Consider the following 17,192-nt stretch of genomic DNA (forward strand, 5'->3'; position numbering starts at 1 on the left):
TCTTCGTTCTCATTCATTTTCTCTCTCACTCACTCACTCTCATTTTTTCTTTAAAATATTTCTGATATTTAGTCCTTTGACTGTATTTACACATAAATACAATACAACAGTTTGCTTGTATGACAACAAACCTAAACACCAGCATGAGTACAATTTTAAACTCATCTGTCATTAACGGTGAACAGCTTTATGCAGAGGCAGCTGAAGTTAGAAACGGAAATCTCCAATCAAGTGAAGACACATTATATAAAAACAAATGTACAGAAATAGTTGGAGGGGAAAGTTGCACTTCACATCAGTGTAGACTATCAGTGGAGTGCTGAGCCTAAGATCAAAAATCATTTAAAAGTTTCAAAAAAGGCAGCACATCTCGAAACATCAAGTTATGGAGGACAACACAATAACATTTTACTAGTTGTGATGTGATATAAGCCTAATAAACTAGTAAAATTTTATTGTTTTGTCCTCCATAACTTGATGTTTCGAGATGTGCTGCCTTTTTTGAAACTTTTGAAAATGAACAGAAATGTAAAAAGATTTCTGGTCACACTAGTGAAGGATCTGCTAATTATTAATTAATTTCCATGAATTCATGAAAGAAAGAATGATGAAATATCAGTGGTCCTAATGTATTAATCGTATCTCTTCATTAATGAATAATGAAATTTGAATTATCATGGCTCAAGTTATTAATATATAGATAACTTTGTACATAAAGGGACAAGGACAAGGGACCAATCCGACCCTTAAATAAAGCAAATCAATGATCTGTCTTTAAAATGGTTTAAAATCATTTGTGGTGTGATTGTTTTGAGTCAAACTGTTTGGAAGACAGTTTCTTCCATCACTCCCTGCTTGGAAATTTCAATTTGTGAATTTGAAACCTTGTTAAATGGATGATAAGTGATCTGTAAAGCAGCTATAAAATGTTCAAACCTAGCTATGCATCAGTTATATGAGGAATTGAGTAGATTGGTCTGTTTTTGTTTTATTTCTTTCAGTGTTTACCTGTGAGGACATCGTGAACAAGATTAAATCTTGGTTTCATAATGATTCAAACACCTTCGTTAATGAATATATAGAGTCAGGCATGAGATATTAATACATGTGCACTCCTGAGATTTCATAATGCATGAATTCATGTTTTTCATGTAGGATTCATGATAATTCATTGATAATCTGTGGACCCTTAACTAAAGTGTGGCCAGATTTCTTGTCAGCTTTAATTGATTTGTAAAGAACTCTTCATAGGACTGAACTATGACTTCCTGTGTAAAGCCAGACATGCCATTTTAAACTATGTTCAAATTCAAGCTGGCGTTGCACCATATTTAAACAAAGAAACTGTTCTGATTGATGAGGCTGGTTAAAGCTGTCCATCTCTACATTTGTAAAAGCCCTGGTTTCCAGGAAAGTGTGATTTTCAGAGTAAGTAAAACTTCACAGATTTCACACCAGGAGCCTTACTGAGTGATCATCAGACTCCTGGAATTCTGAGTGTGCCTTTAGCCCACAGTCCATAGGTCAGGTCCAAATAACTGTTAAACACTCATTCAGCAGCTTTCCTTGTACCTGGGAAAACATGATTTGCATGTCAATGAGCTTCAGCATACCGCATAGTTAAAGAGTTTACTGGTAAGCCCCCTTTCTGCTCATTGCTTTGCACATGACATTCAACGACATGTATCTGGAAAACTTTAAGAGAAACACAGACATTAAAAAGGAATACAACAAAATAATGCCAAAAACAAGGTGCACACGAACATTTTTGACCAAATGCTGAACTGTGATTGAACGGCATGAGCTCAACTGTGCAGTAAAAATTTATGCTGCATAATCAGTTCTAATGGAAACAATAAATTCAGTTCCCAACAAAATTATGCCCCACAAACATACTGTACATCACAGATGGACATGCAGTGTTCATTATGGACACATCACCCCAGTCTCCTCTGTGACTGTGGCTCTTTCTTTTTTAGATCAAACATGTAAAAGGAGTTTAAAAACAGAAGTAAATTTCAGAGCGACTTCTAAAGTTTGAAGTGCAGTTCAATGATGACTAATTCGGCTTGGAGCTATTTGTCCACTTGTAGAGCTGATAAGACTCTGAAGCATTTGTTTCAAACTATTTCATATATGTGTGTTTAGGCACCATTAGTTTGATTTTCATTCTTCTAGGAGAGAAAATACACTGAATTTACTGTTTGGTGTCTATGAGCTAAAAAGTCATTAAACCCATGCAGACTACTGCAAACATCCTCATAAATCTTTTAACAACAGTAAGAGGATGGACGTCTCTTACTGAAACTGCAATGCTGACAGAAATTCACAGTAATTCTTTATGACAAGAAAGGTCAACAAACCTTCCTATTTTATCTTTCTCTTCAAGTCTTTCTGGCCTTAGAAATTGGAAAAACAGGTAACACTTAAACATTTAAAGTGATAACATTTAATCTGAAACAAAAGAGGCACTTTTTTTTCTACCTCATTTCAGAAGCATCAGCAGTTTCTGCCGGCGCTGGTTTCGTGCCTGATTTAATGTCCTCTGTCTGCAGAACTTTTTTAGTTACCTTTGGGCTAGAATTTGCCTTTCTCAGCATCTGCGGGCTGTTTCCTTTCCGCTGAAGCTGTGGGCTAGAGCCCAACTTGCGGTTTAGCAGGGGGCTCCTGGAGCCTTTTGTCTTGCTTGGCTGCTGCAGACTATCCATGGCCTTAAGAGGATGCAAGCCAAGCAGTCCACAGTAGTAGTTGCACTGATGATGTGTCAGGAACTGTTCGAATATCTCTGGAGAGCCGTTCTCTGTAAGTCCTTGGTATCTAAAACACAAAGGAAAATAGTTTATTCCAGCTATTCTGAGAGGAAACAAATAATTAAACATTAATGTAGGGGTGCATGTACAAACCCTTTTGACTTGGTCACAACTCTGATATTTGTAATCTTTGTTTCAACACCTGAAAAAAACAGATAATAGCACAATTTTAATTTGGCATTAGTCCCATAGAAAGATAATTACTGCTTTGTTATTAATAAGTATGGGTGTCCTACCCTCTAGTCGGATGACCAGCAGATTTCCATGTGTCCATTGATGGATCCAATGTTGGAAGGTGCAGCATTTCTGCTCCACCTCAGAAGAGGATCTTGTCATTAGTTTGCCTTTAGGATCTATTGAACAGTACTCGATGAATTCACCCTTTAGATCAGCCTCCACTGTGGCATATGGCACAGAGTTTGCAGGCCGGTACATCAGATACTGAGGAATCACTCTGTGGGCATCACATAAAAGTAGTGGGTTGATAAGTTTTTTTTTAGTTTTGTTTTATGACCAACTTTTGATTCATTTTGAGAGAGGTTGCATGGCTCTACACCATCATGATTATAATAGTGTGAGAAAAAGATACACAGTTTTTACACCCTTAAACCTCCCTGTGGGTCTTACTCTGTAATTTACAATACATAAAATATATTCAGAATAATTCACAACTGAAAAACAGTGCTACTAGTAGAACTACAGCTAAATTGTAGATCTGGCAGCGTCCAACACTTCCAATCTGTTTTCAATCATAACCTGTTGTCTGATTTATCCTGAAAGCTCCGTTGTTAAAATTTCAATGAATGAGTTAATCCACAGATGTACATTGAGTATGTGGTGGCTATAGTCTAAAATTTTCTGCATGTTTTAATAGAAAACTAATACCAAAGCTACTGCACTTACTCCAGTGGGGTGCCAAAGTTCTCTCGGACTCTTGCCTCAGCTGAAAATATTTTACAGTATTCTCGAATCATGTTTTGGACTTTGCATTCCTGTCAGCACAAAAAGGGATATAAAAAAGATTGATGTTCTGATATTGTTAATAAGACTTTATTGGGTGTAATTCAGGAATGATTCCTGGCACTAACTCCACCACTTACTTGCTTAGTAATCTCTAGATTTCTCTCTGCAAGGTTGCTCTCCTGTTTGGTCCCGTACGCGATGGGATTTTGGACTTTGATGATGCAGGCGCTTCCAGACTCAAAAATGGGATCCAGGCCATAAATGACCTTAACTTTGCTGGCTTTGTGAGCGCAGCCATTCCCAACATTTGCTGCCTCAGTCATGATGCGGCCAAAGTACTTGCCACCCCAGGTGCCTGAGTCAGCCAGGCCTTTGGTGAACAGCAGCGGCGTCATCTCGATCTCCTCTCCAACTGAAAGAAAATGAAGAAGAGTTTTCAATGAGTACTGACTGACAGAGAATGAGAAAAAGTTCAAAGCAACTTCCAAAGTTTACCTTCCAAATCATCTCGAAGAAGAATCTCAGACAGAACTGTAAAACACAACATGGACACGCTTATTAACACACAACTGCAAGTGCATCAGTGATATTTAAAACTGAAAGAAAATGAAGTTTCTTACTATCTTCACTGAGTAAGAAGTCCGTGCTGTCAGTCCCATATTCATTTTTGATGGAGCAGCCGTAAACCCCACAGTCTCCATTGGATGCAAGAACAATAGCCAGAGCTACTTGGCTTTCATCTCCTCCACTTTAGGATAAAAAAGAAAAAACAGTCATATTTAACTTCAGAGAGTCCTACCAAACTTCACAGAATCATCAACAACCCACAAGGTGTCACTGTAACACCAACATTCATGCTGTGTGAGAGCAGTTTGCTGACGCAGCCGTCAAAGCACATATATAGCCCTTTAATGCCCCCTGCAGATGGGAAAAATATTGTGTCAGGTTACAGTTTCTGTGTCTAGCCAGAGATTCACCTCTCTGTCACAGCTGTGGGGTTCACAGTCATATGAGTGCGACGTCTCTGCAGTGAATTTATGAGATTGACAGAAGGCCATGGTCGGCACCCTGAGTCCTTGTAGCATTATTGATTCATATTTGGAACCTGTCCATTTTTATCAGTCATGCTGTGCTGGAAAGCCTCAAAACAACAGCAGCAAAAAAGGTGACAGGGAATGTTAATACCTACAACATTTTCAACACGGTTTATGTCTCAGGTGGCTAGAATAGTGTTAAGGCTTTAAACAAGAAATGGGAATTTACCTTCTCTTAACCTCAAGTATTTCCTCCTCATCTCTGAACCACTTTATGGTGGAGTCACTGAGCACATTGAAGAACTGGCACCACAGCTTCAGATGTCCCGAGGCATCTGGGAACGGCTCTCCCCTGATCTTTCGGATAACCTGTGGAGCTGTTGGTGTGTGAGAAAGAGAAGTGGAGCCCAAAGTAAATATATGCTGTACTGGAGAGAGGAGACTGTCTAATGTTTCCACTTCCTGTTAAGTGGTATACCTATCAGACCTACTGTATGTTTGACAAACTTATTTAATAGAAACTACTCTAGAAAATGAAATAAAATGTTAAGCTGTAGAATGCTATTTGTCAAAACTGATGAGAATTAAAAAAACAAGTGGTTTTCTGTATAAACTGGGAGGCATAGCTCAAATCCTGCTTCCATATCATTGTATTATCTCAAAAGAACTGCTGATTATTTTACCTTTCAATGGGTCTAGCTTCTTTTCTGGTTTCTCCTCTCGTTTGGAGCTGCTTTGCTCCTCCTTGGGAGTCTCTTCCACCACTTTTGGTACCTCTAGGGTAATCTTCCGGCGGCTCAGCAGCGGGGATCGCCTCTCCATCGGTGGTGTATTCTGTCCAGTGGGAGCTTGTAGTAATGCTGCTCTGCGAGCCTGGCTGGGTGACATGTAGGGGCTCTCTTTCTTTCCCTGCGAATCCAGTGAACCGACAGCAGCCCCTTCATCTTCTTTTGGTTTTGGGATGAATATTTTGCGACGAGCTCCAGAGGCCAACTCCTCTGGTGTTGCGGAGCGAATGAGTGACAGGCTGTCTCTGCGTTTCAGCCGGGGACTGCTTTCACAAGACAAGGATGAAGTTGGTGTGGAGCCTCCGCTTAGATCTTCGTCTGCCTTGTCGCTCTGACGGTCACTCACTAAAGTCACGCTGTCTGTGTCTGGAGCAGCTTTGGACATGAATTTACGCAGGCTGGCTGGGCTCAGTGATGGATATGTGGGGGGTTTCGAGCTGAGTCTTTCAACAGATGATCTGTTTTTTTGCAGGTCCTCCAAAGACATAAAACTTTCTGTCTTGGCCTCTTTAAGAGGTTTTGTTTTTAAAATATCAGGGATAGTGTCATCTTCTGTTGGTTTACTGTCCCCAGCCTTTGGTATTAGAGCTTCAAACAGCAACGAGGGAATTTTCTCTTCTATACTGTTATCTGCCATTTCCTTTAGAATAAATTTTCCACTCAGAGTTTTTTCAGGATTAGTGCTCATATCATTGCCAACATCATTCTCATTTCCCTTTTGCATGCCAGCTGGAGTTTCTGTTTGTGTCAGATCCGTCTGAGTGGGTTGTGTGAGCACAGAATCACTTTCATAACAAGTGACAGATATTGGAGGCACCACAAACAGGGGTACTGCTGCTGTTTCAAAAGGCTGCTGTGTGTCTGAAACATGGCTGTTTGCATACACACCATCCTCCTTGTCATCAGAGCATAAAACATTTATAACAGGAATGGATGCTACTGCCATCTGAGGGAGCTGTTCACTGCTTATCACAGGCGGCTGCTCTCGCTCAAACATTTCAGTCTCGTCATCTAATTGCACAACTTCCTTGACTTTTTCTGTGGGTGAGAGGCTATAATCATTCTGCATACCTTTCTGCATGGGCAGCAAGCTTGGAAAATCAGTCATGTTTTTGTTTTGTGCTATTTCATCAGATGCATGTGCTGAGTCATGTTTTTGCAAAGCTACAGGCTCAGATTCCAGCTTATTCAGTGCTAAAATAGTAAGTGGCAGAGTGTGCTCTTTGTGCTCAGGCTCCATTACTTCAATTTTTGGGATGACAAACTCTTCACTTGGCTTTTCATAGGACACAGTTGGTTTAATATCTATTGTGTCTTTAGTGGTAGATATTTGAATTTGTGGATTATTCTCTGACGGCCAATCCTGCTGCCTCTCACTGCCATCTAGATGTGCACTAGCACTGCCTTCTCCCACACTGCCTTCATTGCTTTGTGCTTCCGGAAGGTTAAATTTTGCTTCCTCTTCTTGATCTCTACTTTCTGCCACCACTTCAAATGGTAAACTATCTTGCCTTGCTTCTGTGTTTTCCTCTAAAGCCACCTGGTCTTGTGTTTTCAGGCTGTTGCACAACCCCTCTGTCACAAAAACAGGACTTTCTTCACTGCTGCTTAAACCTGAGTTTGTACTTTGTATTGCACTAATGCCTTGGCCCTCTTTGCTTTCTTCTTCCGGTGCAGACATGCCCGCTTGCTGTATTTCTAGGTCACCCTCTTCTAAACTCTCTGGGGCTTCATTGGGCGGAAATTCTACAATCATTTCCTGACTCTGTAAAGTTTGTTCAATATCTTCTTTTACATTATCACCGTATTCTGCCACAGAACGCGGTGGTGGTGGCACCTGATCTGATGTTATAGATTCAAGTGGCACTATTCTCTCTTGCACAGAAGGAGCAGTCAGTTCAGTAATCTCAGATCTGTTCACATCCGAGCTCGGCTGTTGGTCTAATTTCATTTCAGCTTTCTCTTCCTCATATAACTGATTCAAAGGACGGCCCTCATCTGCCTTGAGTTCACTTTCCCTCACATCAATGACACCCATCTTATCCTCCTGCACAGTTTCAGTGGGCGCCTCTCTAACGCTGTCTGATGATAAGATAACACTGGGAGGGAGAGTCCAGCTTTCTTCCAGGCTTGTGAGGGTGGGGGAGAATGCTTCTTCAATAGAGGCTTGGATATTTGGTGAGACAGGTTTATCTTCAAGGGCTGAAGAGTGATCTGTTGCTGCCTGGCCAGTGGGCAGTGGTGAGAGCACAGTAGACACAGGCTCTTGCTGGATTAAGGGAACAGCCTGATTGACAAACAACAAAAGCATTTTAGTTGTTATGTTGTGTATTTCACAATGAACTTGCACACACCTTTCATTGATTTTGAGTCATGTGCCTGTAAACTGTTTTTTTTTAGCAGCAGAAACCAACCGGCTAAAACATTCAGTGTCACGTTGAGGAGTTAAAAGTATTTTTAAGAAGCTTGTTACAGGGAACTTACTTCAGTGACCTTTGACAGTGTGACATGGTAACACTTTTAGACTTAGACATGTTTTCCACCATAAATCAACAGGAGCATGACCATAACAGAGCTGAAAATCTGTCATTGAAATGCTGTATTATACTATTGATTCGTAGGCAATAATTCATTCAGAAAAACGTGAAGCAAACACAGTAAATCAACACATTCTTCATGTTTTATGAGATGTCAGCTTATATCAGGAACTTCTTTACTTCATGTCACGTGCAAGGGAGCTGAAGCCAAGTGTTTACTCCTACATGGTTCCTATTAAATGTTTGAATAAGCCTCACCCTTGACAAACAAGAGGTTATCTTTTTAGGTCAACCTCCCTTAATAATTCATTTTAAAATGAGTTTGAGGCAGTTGTGTATTCTAGTAGTTCAGAGAAATCCCCATGTTTGACAAAAGCGTGCCATTTACATGAAGAGGAAGGGCAATTAATTAAAAACAACCCTCTCTGTTAAAACATGGTATTCATTCATGATATTAACCTGTTATGAATGCTTTGATTAGTTATGAATTACGAATAAAAATGTTGGAGAACATGAGGCTTGTTCTTTGTCAGACTAGATATAAGGAATTTATTTTGTGTGTGACAAAGTGACATATTTGATTCGATGAAGATGAGAATTATAAATATAGCCCAAAACTCTTCAAGTGTTGCAGGGCCTTTCCCCTTTCTGTCCCTATTATTGCAACTCACAATCATTAAAATTCATGCGGAAGTGTTGCCACTTTGACTATGTGTTTGGTCAACAGTGGCTGCTAAGAAAAAAAAAAGAAGTTGCTGCTTTCATTGGAAGGAAACAGGTGTCACATTCAGTCTAAAAAAGAAGCTGTGGTCATCACTACACCTCCACGTGTAACAAAGTGTCACAAACGTGAGACGACATTGCTCAAATGCAGGGTCTGACTTCCTCCACGCATTATTCCACTACCACAGTGAAGGAACAGTGTTAGTTCCACATGACAGACATACAATCGCTCTGCAGGTGGATACAAATAGAGTTACTTCAGTTTCCCTTTTCCAGAGTCGTTTTGCATTGCACACTGTGCATGTTATATTTGCAGCATCACTGCAATCAATTCAAAATATTTGCATACACTTGCATATACTGAACCAAAGTTTTACATATTTTCCTGTTTCTGTGTGTATTTTTTCATGTCCCAGTTTCATTTTGTATTTAGGTAATTGTGTGTTTTTGTGTCATATTGTCCCACTTAGTTGTAGTGTTTTGTGTTTTTAAATCCTCCTGTCTCCTTAGATTATTTTCTAGTTGGTACTTTGGTATCTTGTGTGTTAGTTTGCTCCCCCATGTGTGCATGTTCCTTGTTGTTATCCTGTTGAGTTTCCTGTTTTATTTTGTAATCCTTGTCTCCTGTGTTTCATGTCTAGTTTTACTTACTGGTGTTTTCCCTCCACTCTGATTGCCCTCGCCGGTTTCACCTGCGTCTCGTTTGTCACACCTGTCTCCCTGCTTATAATCACCCCCTGTATATTTAGGTTCTTTGTTTTGTTCTGTCCTTTGTCAGATTGTTGTTTGTCTCTGTGATGTGCTCCTGGTGAATCATCCCTTTGTCTCCTGTGTACTTTCACCTTTTTGATGGACTAAGTTTGGTTCTGAATTTGGGTCCTCCTTTTGTTTTTGGATTTTTTGAAGCTCCTGACACATATACATCATCAAAAATAAAAGGGATTTTTGGTCAAAACTGCTCATCCTTGGTTTAAAGTTAAGAATAGAATGTTTAAAAAGTGCATGTTGTAACTTTTTACAATCAACTCAGTTGATTTTTAGGTTAACATTGCCAAATATTTCTTCTTTTTAGGAAATAATCAATGAGTGAAATATGTATTTATTTAATTAGCTAAATATAAAATGTAATTATTTTGTTTGGGACAAAAAGCAGGGGCAATGCTAAAATAAAGTTAAGCTTTTTCACTTCAAAATTCATTCACAAAACACACCAATATGAAAACCCTCCTACAGGAATTTATGATCTTGACTGGAAGTAAGTCAATGCATGCCTGAATAAACAAAAACTACACACCAGAGCATCACAGCATACGTTCGCATTATAAGAACCTTCACTGGACTGTGCATTAATTCCCTCATAGACATGAAACAACACTATGAGATTATCACTGAGATAATAAAAGTACTACCGCCTTCCTCTCACTCTGCTAGTTAAAGGAGGGGTTTATTTTAAGATATGGGGGGGGGGCAGAGAGGAATGCGGCCAATGTGACAAGGCCCTCCTTTCAAGCTGGGGCCTGCCGTAGAAGTCTCTCTACTACTGCTTGTCCAGACCACACGGCAGTCTGTCATACAGAGTCCTGTTTGTAACCTGAGAACCACCTCTAACACTCAGGTTTCATCATGATCTCTGACGCACTGCTGCCCCACTCATCACAGTCAACATCAGAGTTATTCCATGGCCTATTTTACAGTTTTCAGTGCAGAGGCATAACAGCCCCCACCCCCACATAGATTAGGTGCAAGGCTCTTACAGTTTCCCATTAATCCCACACTTATTTGTTTTTTCACGCCTGTGAAGTGAAATTGATGCATTAAAACCAAAGTCTCACATGGCCAGGCTGACTCACCCCACTAGTCAGTGGTATTATACTGTAGGTTAACAAGTGGTTGTGTTCTACAGTACATCTAACTCTGAGTTGTCATAAGCTTCTTATTACCACATTTACCACCAGCAGCAGCTCAGAGACTAAACTGTGTCGGGCATAGTTGACATAGTTCAGGCTTTAGCACTGAAGTAGCTCTTCTTGTACTATCTTGTCACACAAATGCAGTCTAAATATATCCGTCAAGTGGCAGCCAGCTGCCCTGCACGACCACTGTACGTACCTCAGTGAGAACTTGAAGCCCAGACAATGATATTTCTGCAACTGGACTGCTGATCTCTGGCCCCTCAGACACCTCCATGGCCTCCTCAGCATCATCGGCTCCCTCAACGCTCAGTCCTGTGGGCTCATCTATGCTTACAGCTGCAGGCAGCACAATGTGTGGAACACTTTCTTCACGTTTGTGCTCATGTGGCTCCCGTGATACTGTTTCTAGGTGCTCCTTTGGTTTATCAATATCCATTGGCAAAGTGTTCTCTGTAAGAGGCTTACACTCTTGGTTTTGCATAATTTGCAGTCGAAAAGATGGTGGAGTGTCTGGTTTAGGAGGCAGGTGGTCAAGCTCTTTCTCCTTGTTCTCATTGTGATCATGAGAGTCTTTTTTACCCTTCCCAAAGAGAAAGTCTTTGACTGAGTGGAACATCGAGGAGATGGAAGCCGGGATTTTGTGGTGTTCATGATCCTTGTGCGCCTTGCTGTGATGTTTGACTTCTGTGCCATGTTTGGTGTGTGTATGTGACGTCTCTCTTTCTAATTCTTCTTCGCTCTTTTTCTCTTTCTCATGCTCTTCCTCCAGCACTTTCTCTGGTTCCTCTCTCTCTTTCTCTGTATTTGCACCTACAGCAGGTATATCCATCTCTTTTCGTCTCTCTCGAGGTGAGTTCTGTTTCTCCTCAGCAGCCTGAGACTGAAGAGCCTCGGCCAAAAACTGTGCCAAACTGATTCCTCCATCGTAACAATTTTCACCTCCAATTCCCATCATATGGCTTCTGTTAGTGCTGCTGCTGTTGCTAACTGGAACATCTCCTCCGTTTGAAATCTTAATTTTCTTTTTGGCCATGCTTTTCTCAGATGGAGAAGTCTCATTCTCAAGGTCAGTGTCTTTGGACGTCACTGTTTCCTTAACTTCCAAGCTAACTCCATTAGCTTCAGCAGCAGCTCCCATTAGCTCCACAGCCTCAGGCTGCTTGACCTCTGCTCTGTCCTCTGATGGTGGAATGGGACGCTTTCTTGGAGGACGTTCTGGGCTGCTACGTAATTTTTCTTGTTGAATTATAGCTGTCTCTTCCTTCTTATTCTGCACTTCCATTTCGTTTCTCTTCTTCTCTGCTTTCTGTTTCAGCTTAGCAAAGAACCTCTGGTGAATCTTGTACTCATTCATGGTGCCAACCTCTAAAACTCCAGAACATGAGACAATACCTTTGCTATTGCTTGCTGAGACCTGATAGATGGCTGCATCATCCAATGTACAGCTGAAAAATATAAATGTAGGTAAGGTTGCCTAATATTTTTTACAAGATGAAAAAACAAAAAAAGCTTCCTTCCTTTTACTTTAAAGTGATGAAATAGATTCTTTAAATGTTGTTTTACATACTTGAAAATATGGAGAGTGTGGGTTTTTCCATTACGGCGGATTTCATATTTAGGGAGTCCACAATACCGGTCCATTTCCATGTCATCTTTATACCATTTCAGTTCTGGAGCTGGATAACCTAAAGACAGGAAAAGCAAACAGATAAACGATTTATCAACATTGAGGAACTCCAAGTACAGCTAAAAAAATGAATCATTAGAAACATTATTCCACAAAAATGAGACATTAAAATAACAAAAAAAATGTGTTGTAGTATTAGCCAGATAATGAGGGATGCACCAGTGCTGATACCAGGCCTAAGTACTCATACTCATACTTACAAAAATTGTTGATTCTTTACCCCAAATTAGTTACAGTATGATGCTAGCCTTTATTGTTTTGAGTGGGTAGGCAAGTTGCGGCAATGTCTACATGACAACTGTAGAGCAGACTTAACTATGCACTGCTAAGTTGTCAAGGGAAGAGGAGTGGTTTCTGATGAGACTAAAACTAATTTTCAAAACAATCTCAAGACCTGTAACTGTATTATTAAGTAATGGTACTCAGTGAGTACTCAAATGTTAGAACTTGGCATAAAATAAGAGGTATAGGTGTGTCCCTATCAAAGGCTGCCCATCAGGCAGGATAAAGGGCCCTCCATGAGCAAAGCCCAAAGGGGGTCCATCATGATCCATCATAAAGTTAAGCTGTGATAACCATGATTCATATTTGACTTGAATAACTACTAGTCTTATCGAAACTACAAAAATTAATTTTATCTATTTATTTATGCTGTTGTACAATATATCTTGTTCAAAATATAAAAGCATAATTACCTTTTTGTTGCTAATGTTAACAATCTGGATGGGCACATTGACTAAAACATTTGGGTAGTGATGTCAGACCTCATAGCTAAACCATGATCCGCACAAACACCAGGGTGCCAGAGAATAAAGTAGATAATAATTTCAAAAAGAGGAAAAAAAAAAAATTGGCAAAATGGAATGAAATGGCAAAAAATGGCTTATAAAAAGTGGTTACGGAGAGGCAGATTGGGCTCAAAAGTCAAAAATAGGATAATAGCTGCAGAAATGGGTTAAGAATGGCAAAATGGGCAGGAAAATGTTGAAAAGCTGTTAAAAAGTGTCAAAAATTGGGTAACAGTGGCAAAAAATAGGTTGAAATGACAAAATGGGTTGAAAGATGCAAAAATTAGATAATAACTGCAGAAACGGGTTTAAAAAAAGGCAAAAATGGACGCAAAATGTTGAAAAAACAGTTACAAAGAGTCAAAAATTGGTTAAAGGGGAAAAAATATTGAAAAACGTTTGGAAGAAGTAATAGAAGTTATTAGTATATCACGAGGGCTAATTCGCTGGGTTTTTTCAAGGGCCCAGCCAATTCTGTGGGCAGGCCTGTCCCTATCAATAACCATCAATTTAACTTTTTTTAAATATAACTTTTAAATGAATAATTGTAAACAGCACTGCTGCTTATGCTTGCTTTGGATTTTGCCTTTATTGTCAATCTCTAACACAAAATATTTAAAATCAAACTCATCACAGGCAATTATTTGTGTGGGGCCCCACACCATGTGAAAAATCTTTTATTGAGCATTTTAACTGTTTATAAATTCTGTAGGGGCCCTCAACCAAATATGCTGTTGAATTCACATTATTAAATCAATTCAGCTAATTTATTACTTTTAATTCATAAAATGAAAACAACACTCATACTCGGCCTGACTCTCAATTGATGCCTAAATCCAAAGAGAGAGACTGGACAAAAAATCCTTTCATAGAAATAGATTTGGGAATTTGTAAATAAAATAGGCACAGAGGCTTTGGCATGAATGTGTTTATGCTGTTGCATCATGTAGTGTTGTTATGTCCCACACAGAGGAACAGCTGCAGCTGTTAGATGGGCCCACCCATCCAATCTGCCTGCTGTTAAAACACAAAATCTTGAATGAGAATCTTTAATAATATATGGTGTGTTATGTTTACAGAGCAGTTCAAGATGAATAAAGCAGTTAATCTGCACAGTGAACTCTTTCCTTTTGTTTTCAGATTAGTCACATCCTGTCTCTTTACAAGAGAAATGAGTCTAAATGTTTAATTTACTCCATAAAAAAACAAACAGAGGCATGCAAAAGAGGGCAGACCTACCTGACACCACACAGCTGAACTTCACATTACAGTTTTCTGACACTGCCTTGGATTTCAAGGTGGTTTCGAAAGACGGCTGTATGTCTTCAGTCAGCTGAGCCATGACGCTGCACAATGTGCTCCTGGAAGCAAACACAAACGCATCAGATAGTTGTTTCATACTGAAGTGACAGTGTCATTTCAGTGACCTCTTCATGGTTGTGCAGTACATTCCAAGGACTTGCTTCATTAAGAGGAAAGGATGTTAATGGGAATATCTGGTAGTGACGAGAGTGTGAAAGAGTGAAACGAGAGACTTGTGAGATGTCAGGCAAAACAGAGTCGTCAATACAACACTAACATTGATGTCTATCACTAAAACTGAACGCAACACTGGACAAACGGACACTTGCATCGCAGTTAAATTGTATAGGTTTCATTCTTGGGGTCACCCAGTTTTCGTGGTTAAGATGTTAGTTGGGAGGAATGTTTTGAAAGTATGGTTTACCTCGTTGGTCTGTAGTGAGAATACCTTGAATAGCTATTCAAAGAAGAGGCAAATGAAGGGATGTCAATTATTAATTAGATCTTTTTATATTGAACCCAGATAATAAGATAATCTAAGATTTGCCCTCTTCTTTGAAAAAAAGACCACTTTATTACATTTGTAGATTTGAAAAGATACTAGCATAATGTATGTGATACATGTGTTTCTGTGAAAAGAACCCACTGTCACAAATATATGTTTATCATATTTTGTTATTGCTTTAACTCAGCTTGTCTGACCCAGATGATTTCTTGACAGTCATTACATTTGAATCTTTTAGAAGAAAAATTTAACCAGATTTATGAAATCAAAGATTTACATGCTCTCTATAAATGGATTGTAAACAAGGTTGCCTACCTGTTTTCTGGCCTAACATTTGAGAGGTAAGTGTTACGGCTCTCTGAGCGGCCATTGGAAGAGCTGCCCTCCTCTTCACTGAAGCTGCTTGTCCTCCCATTGCCAGAGAAAGAGCGAGTCATTGGCCTTCTTGAAGTCATTGTCCACCGAAACACTTCACAATAAAGGTAAAATCCGTGATAAATGTGCTACCCAAAGTATAAAACTACTCTGTGGTCGTGTCCACAGCTTGTTCAGGAGTCAGGGCTCAGCTTATATGATGTCATCCAAGTAAAAGCCCCTGTAGAAGAAAAAAGAAAACACTTCAGAATGGCAATAAAACTTACTGAAAGTCAAAAACAAAACTATAACAATGTTTTTTACCTTTACAAAACTCAAAGACGTTCCTTAATGCTTATTCTTTTCTAGCCAAGCAAAGTAGCTGCTTTGGAGCAGGTTATAAATAGTGTCAGCTATCAAGTTGAGGAAGGGCTGTTAGTGGTCAAACACTAGCCTAAGATTAGTTATTTACTCGTAGGTGTTAGGAATATTATTTGAATGGTTCTCAGTCTCCTACAAAGTTCTTACATTTTCCAACTTACCATTGAGATGTTTTCAGTGCTGCTTTGGAGCAGGAGTCTGTGGAGAAAATCTCAGTAGCCTCCTATCATAGACAAGCATGTGTTGCCAGCAGGGGCCTATTTATAGCAGCCCTACAAATAGGTGCAAGAGCACATCAGAGTTTCCAAAACTCAGTTTTAGACTTTTACAAAAGAGATGACAAAATTTAACCAAATGTAAGTAAAACCCTCCACACCAGTGTATTTTCATGTATATCTGCCATTTCATTAATGATCATGCTGTAAAATTTCCCCAGCATTGATTCAATGTTGCTAACAAGTTGAGACAGCGGAGACCTATCTTAGCGAGATACAGTAGTGGGTCTGAGGATTATGGTTCATGATGTAGCTGATGACGACCAATGGTCTATGTCCTCTGCTTTGCTCAAGAGTTGCTAAAGGACAGCCCCCCTGACTCTGGATTGCAACACATAGTAAACATAGAGAGCCACTTGCTTCTCAAATTTCACATCAATTAGACAAAAACAGAATCAGCTGATAAAATCTGGACTTTGACAAGAAATTTAATCTCAGAAAACCTGACAATAAATTTAATATTTACATTCCAAACCCCTCTTCATACATTTTTAGACAATCACATCTTCATTTTTTTTTTACTTAAGTCGTCTAAAAGAAGCCGCACCACAACCAAGGAGTGCCAACAGGATTAACAAGTTTTGCACTGCAGTTGAAGCTAATAAGCAGAATAGCATACATTTTAAGGACATAATATAAGGTATAACTGTCTATTTCAGGACACTTATAATACTCTTTCATTCTGATTTTAAGGTATGTTAAAGTCTACAATCTCTTTATTCTAAAATTCAATCACAAAATTTAAGACCTTATGGTGACGCATTTAAGACTTTTTAATACTTTTTAAAAGCTTTAATTTTGTCTTGACTAATTGATCAACTTTTAATACTGTTTAAGACTTGCAGATCCCCTGTCTTAAAGGTACAGTGTGTACAATTGTGATTATCAGCAACAAGAAATAGTCACTTCTAGATTGTGATGTACATTTCTCTAGTGGAAACTGTGGCAATCAAAGACAAAAAAAAAATTGTATTTTTTAGTTTGGTTACTTCTGTGGTACCATAAAAACACACAAAATACAAAATCCAAGATGGCGTGGTGGGGACCCTCCCTATTTATGAATAAAGGCTTCTTCTGAGTTGATAAAAATCATATTTTTTGTATTCAGGTGATTGAACACAAAGTTTGATAA

At 39.3% G+C, this 17,192-nt stretch overlaps 1 protein-coding gene across 1 annotated transcript; it reads right to left on the reverse strand.

Moving 5' to 3' along the window:
• Nucleotides 1-480: 480 nt before the first annotated feature.
• alpk3a (alpha-kinase 3a) lies at nucleotides 481-16,278 on the reverse strand. The gene is made up of 14 exons (XM_041795603.1): nucleotides 15,947-16,278; nucleotides 15,366-15,645; nucleotides 14,483-14,604; nucleotides 12,336-12,453; nucleotides 10,965-12,213; nucleotides 5,491-7,882; nucleotides 5,037-5,184; nucleotides 4,394-4,521; nucleotides 4,269-4,304; nucleotides 3,911-4,185; nucleotides 3,714-3,802; nucleotides 3,047-3,264; nucleotides 2,904-2,952; nucleotides 481-2,817 (listed from the first exon to the last, which is right to left on the reverse strand). The coding sequence occupies exons 2-14, from the start codon at nucleotides 15,503-15,505 to the stop codon at nucleotides 2,481-2,483; spliced, it is 5,301 nt and encodes a 1,766-aa protein (XP_041651537.1). The 5' UTR covers nucleotides 15,506-15,645; nucleotides 15,947-16,278; the 3' UTR covers nucleotides 481-2,480.
• Nucleotides 16,279-17,192: the final 914 nt, after the last annotated feature.

This window comes from Cheilinus undulatus, linkage group 9 (assembly GCF_018320785.1).
Source record: "Cheilinus undulatus linkage group 9, ASM1832078v1, whole genome shotgun sequence".
Classification (NCBI taxonomy): domain Eukaryota; kingdom Metazoa; phylum Chordata; class Actinopteri; order Labriformes; family Labridae; genus Cheilinus; species Cheilinus undulatus.

Coding starts and splice junctions, on each gene's coding strand:
- alpk3a (XM_041795603.1), bottom strand. CDS start 15,505: ATGACTTCAAGAAGGCCAATGACTCGCTCTTTCTCTGGCAATGGGAGG. Junction 4,305..4,393: donor CTTCTTACTCAGTGAAGATA/GTAAGAAACTTC, acceptor TGTGTTTTACAG/TTCTGTCTGAGATTCTTCTT. Junction 2,818..2,903: donor GTTGTGACCAAGTCAAAAGG/GTTTGTACATGC, acceptor TTTGTGTTTTAG/ATACCAAGGACTTACAGAGA.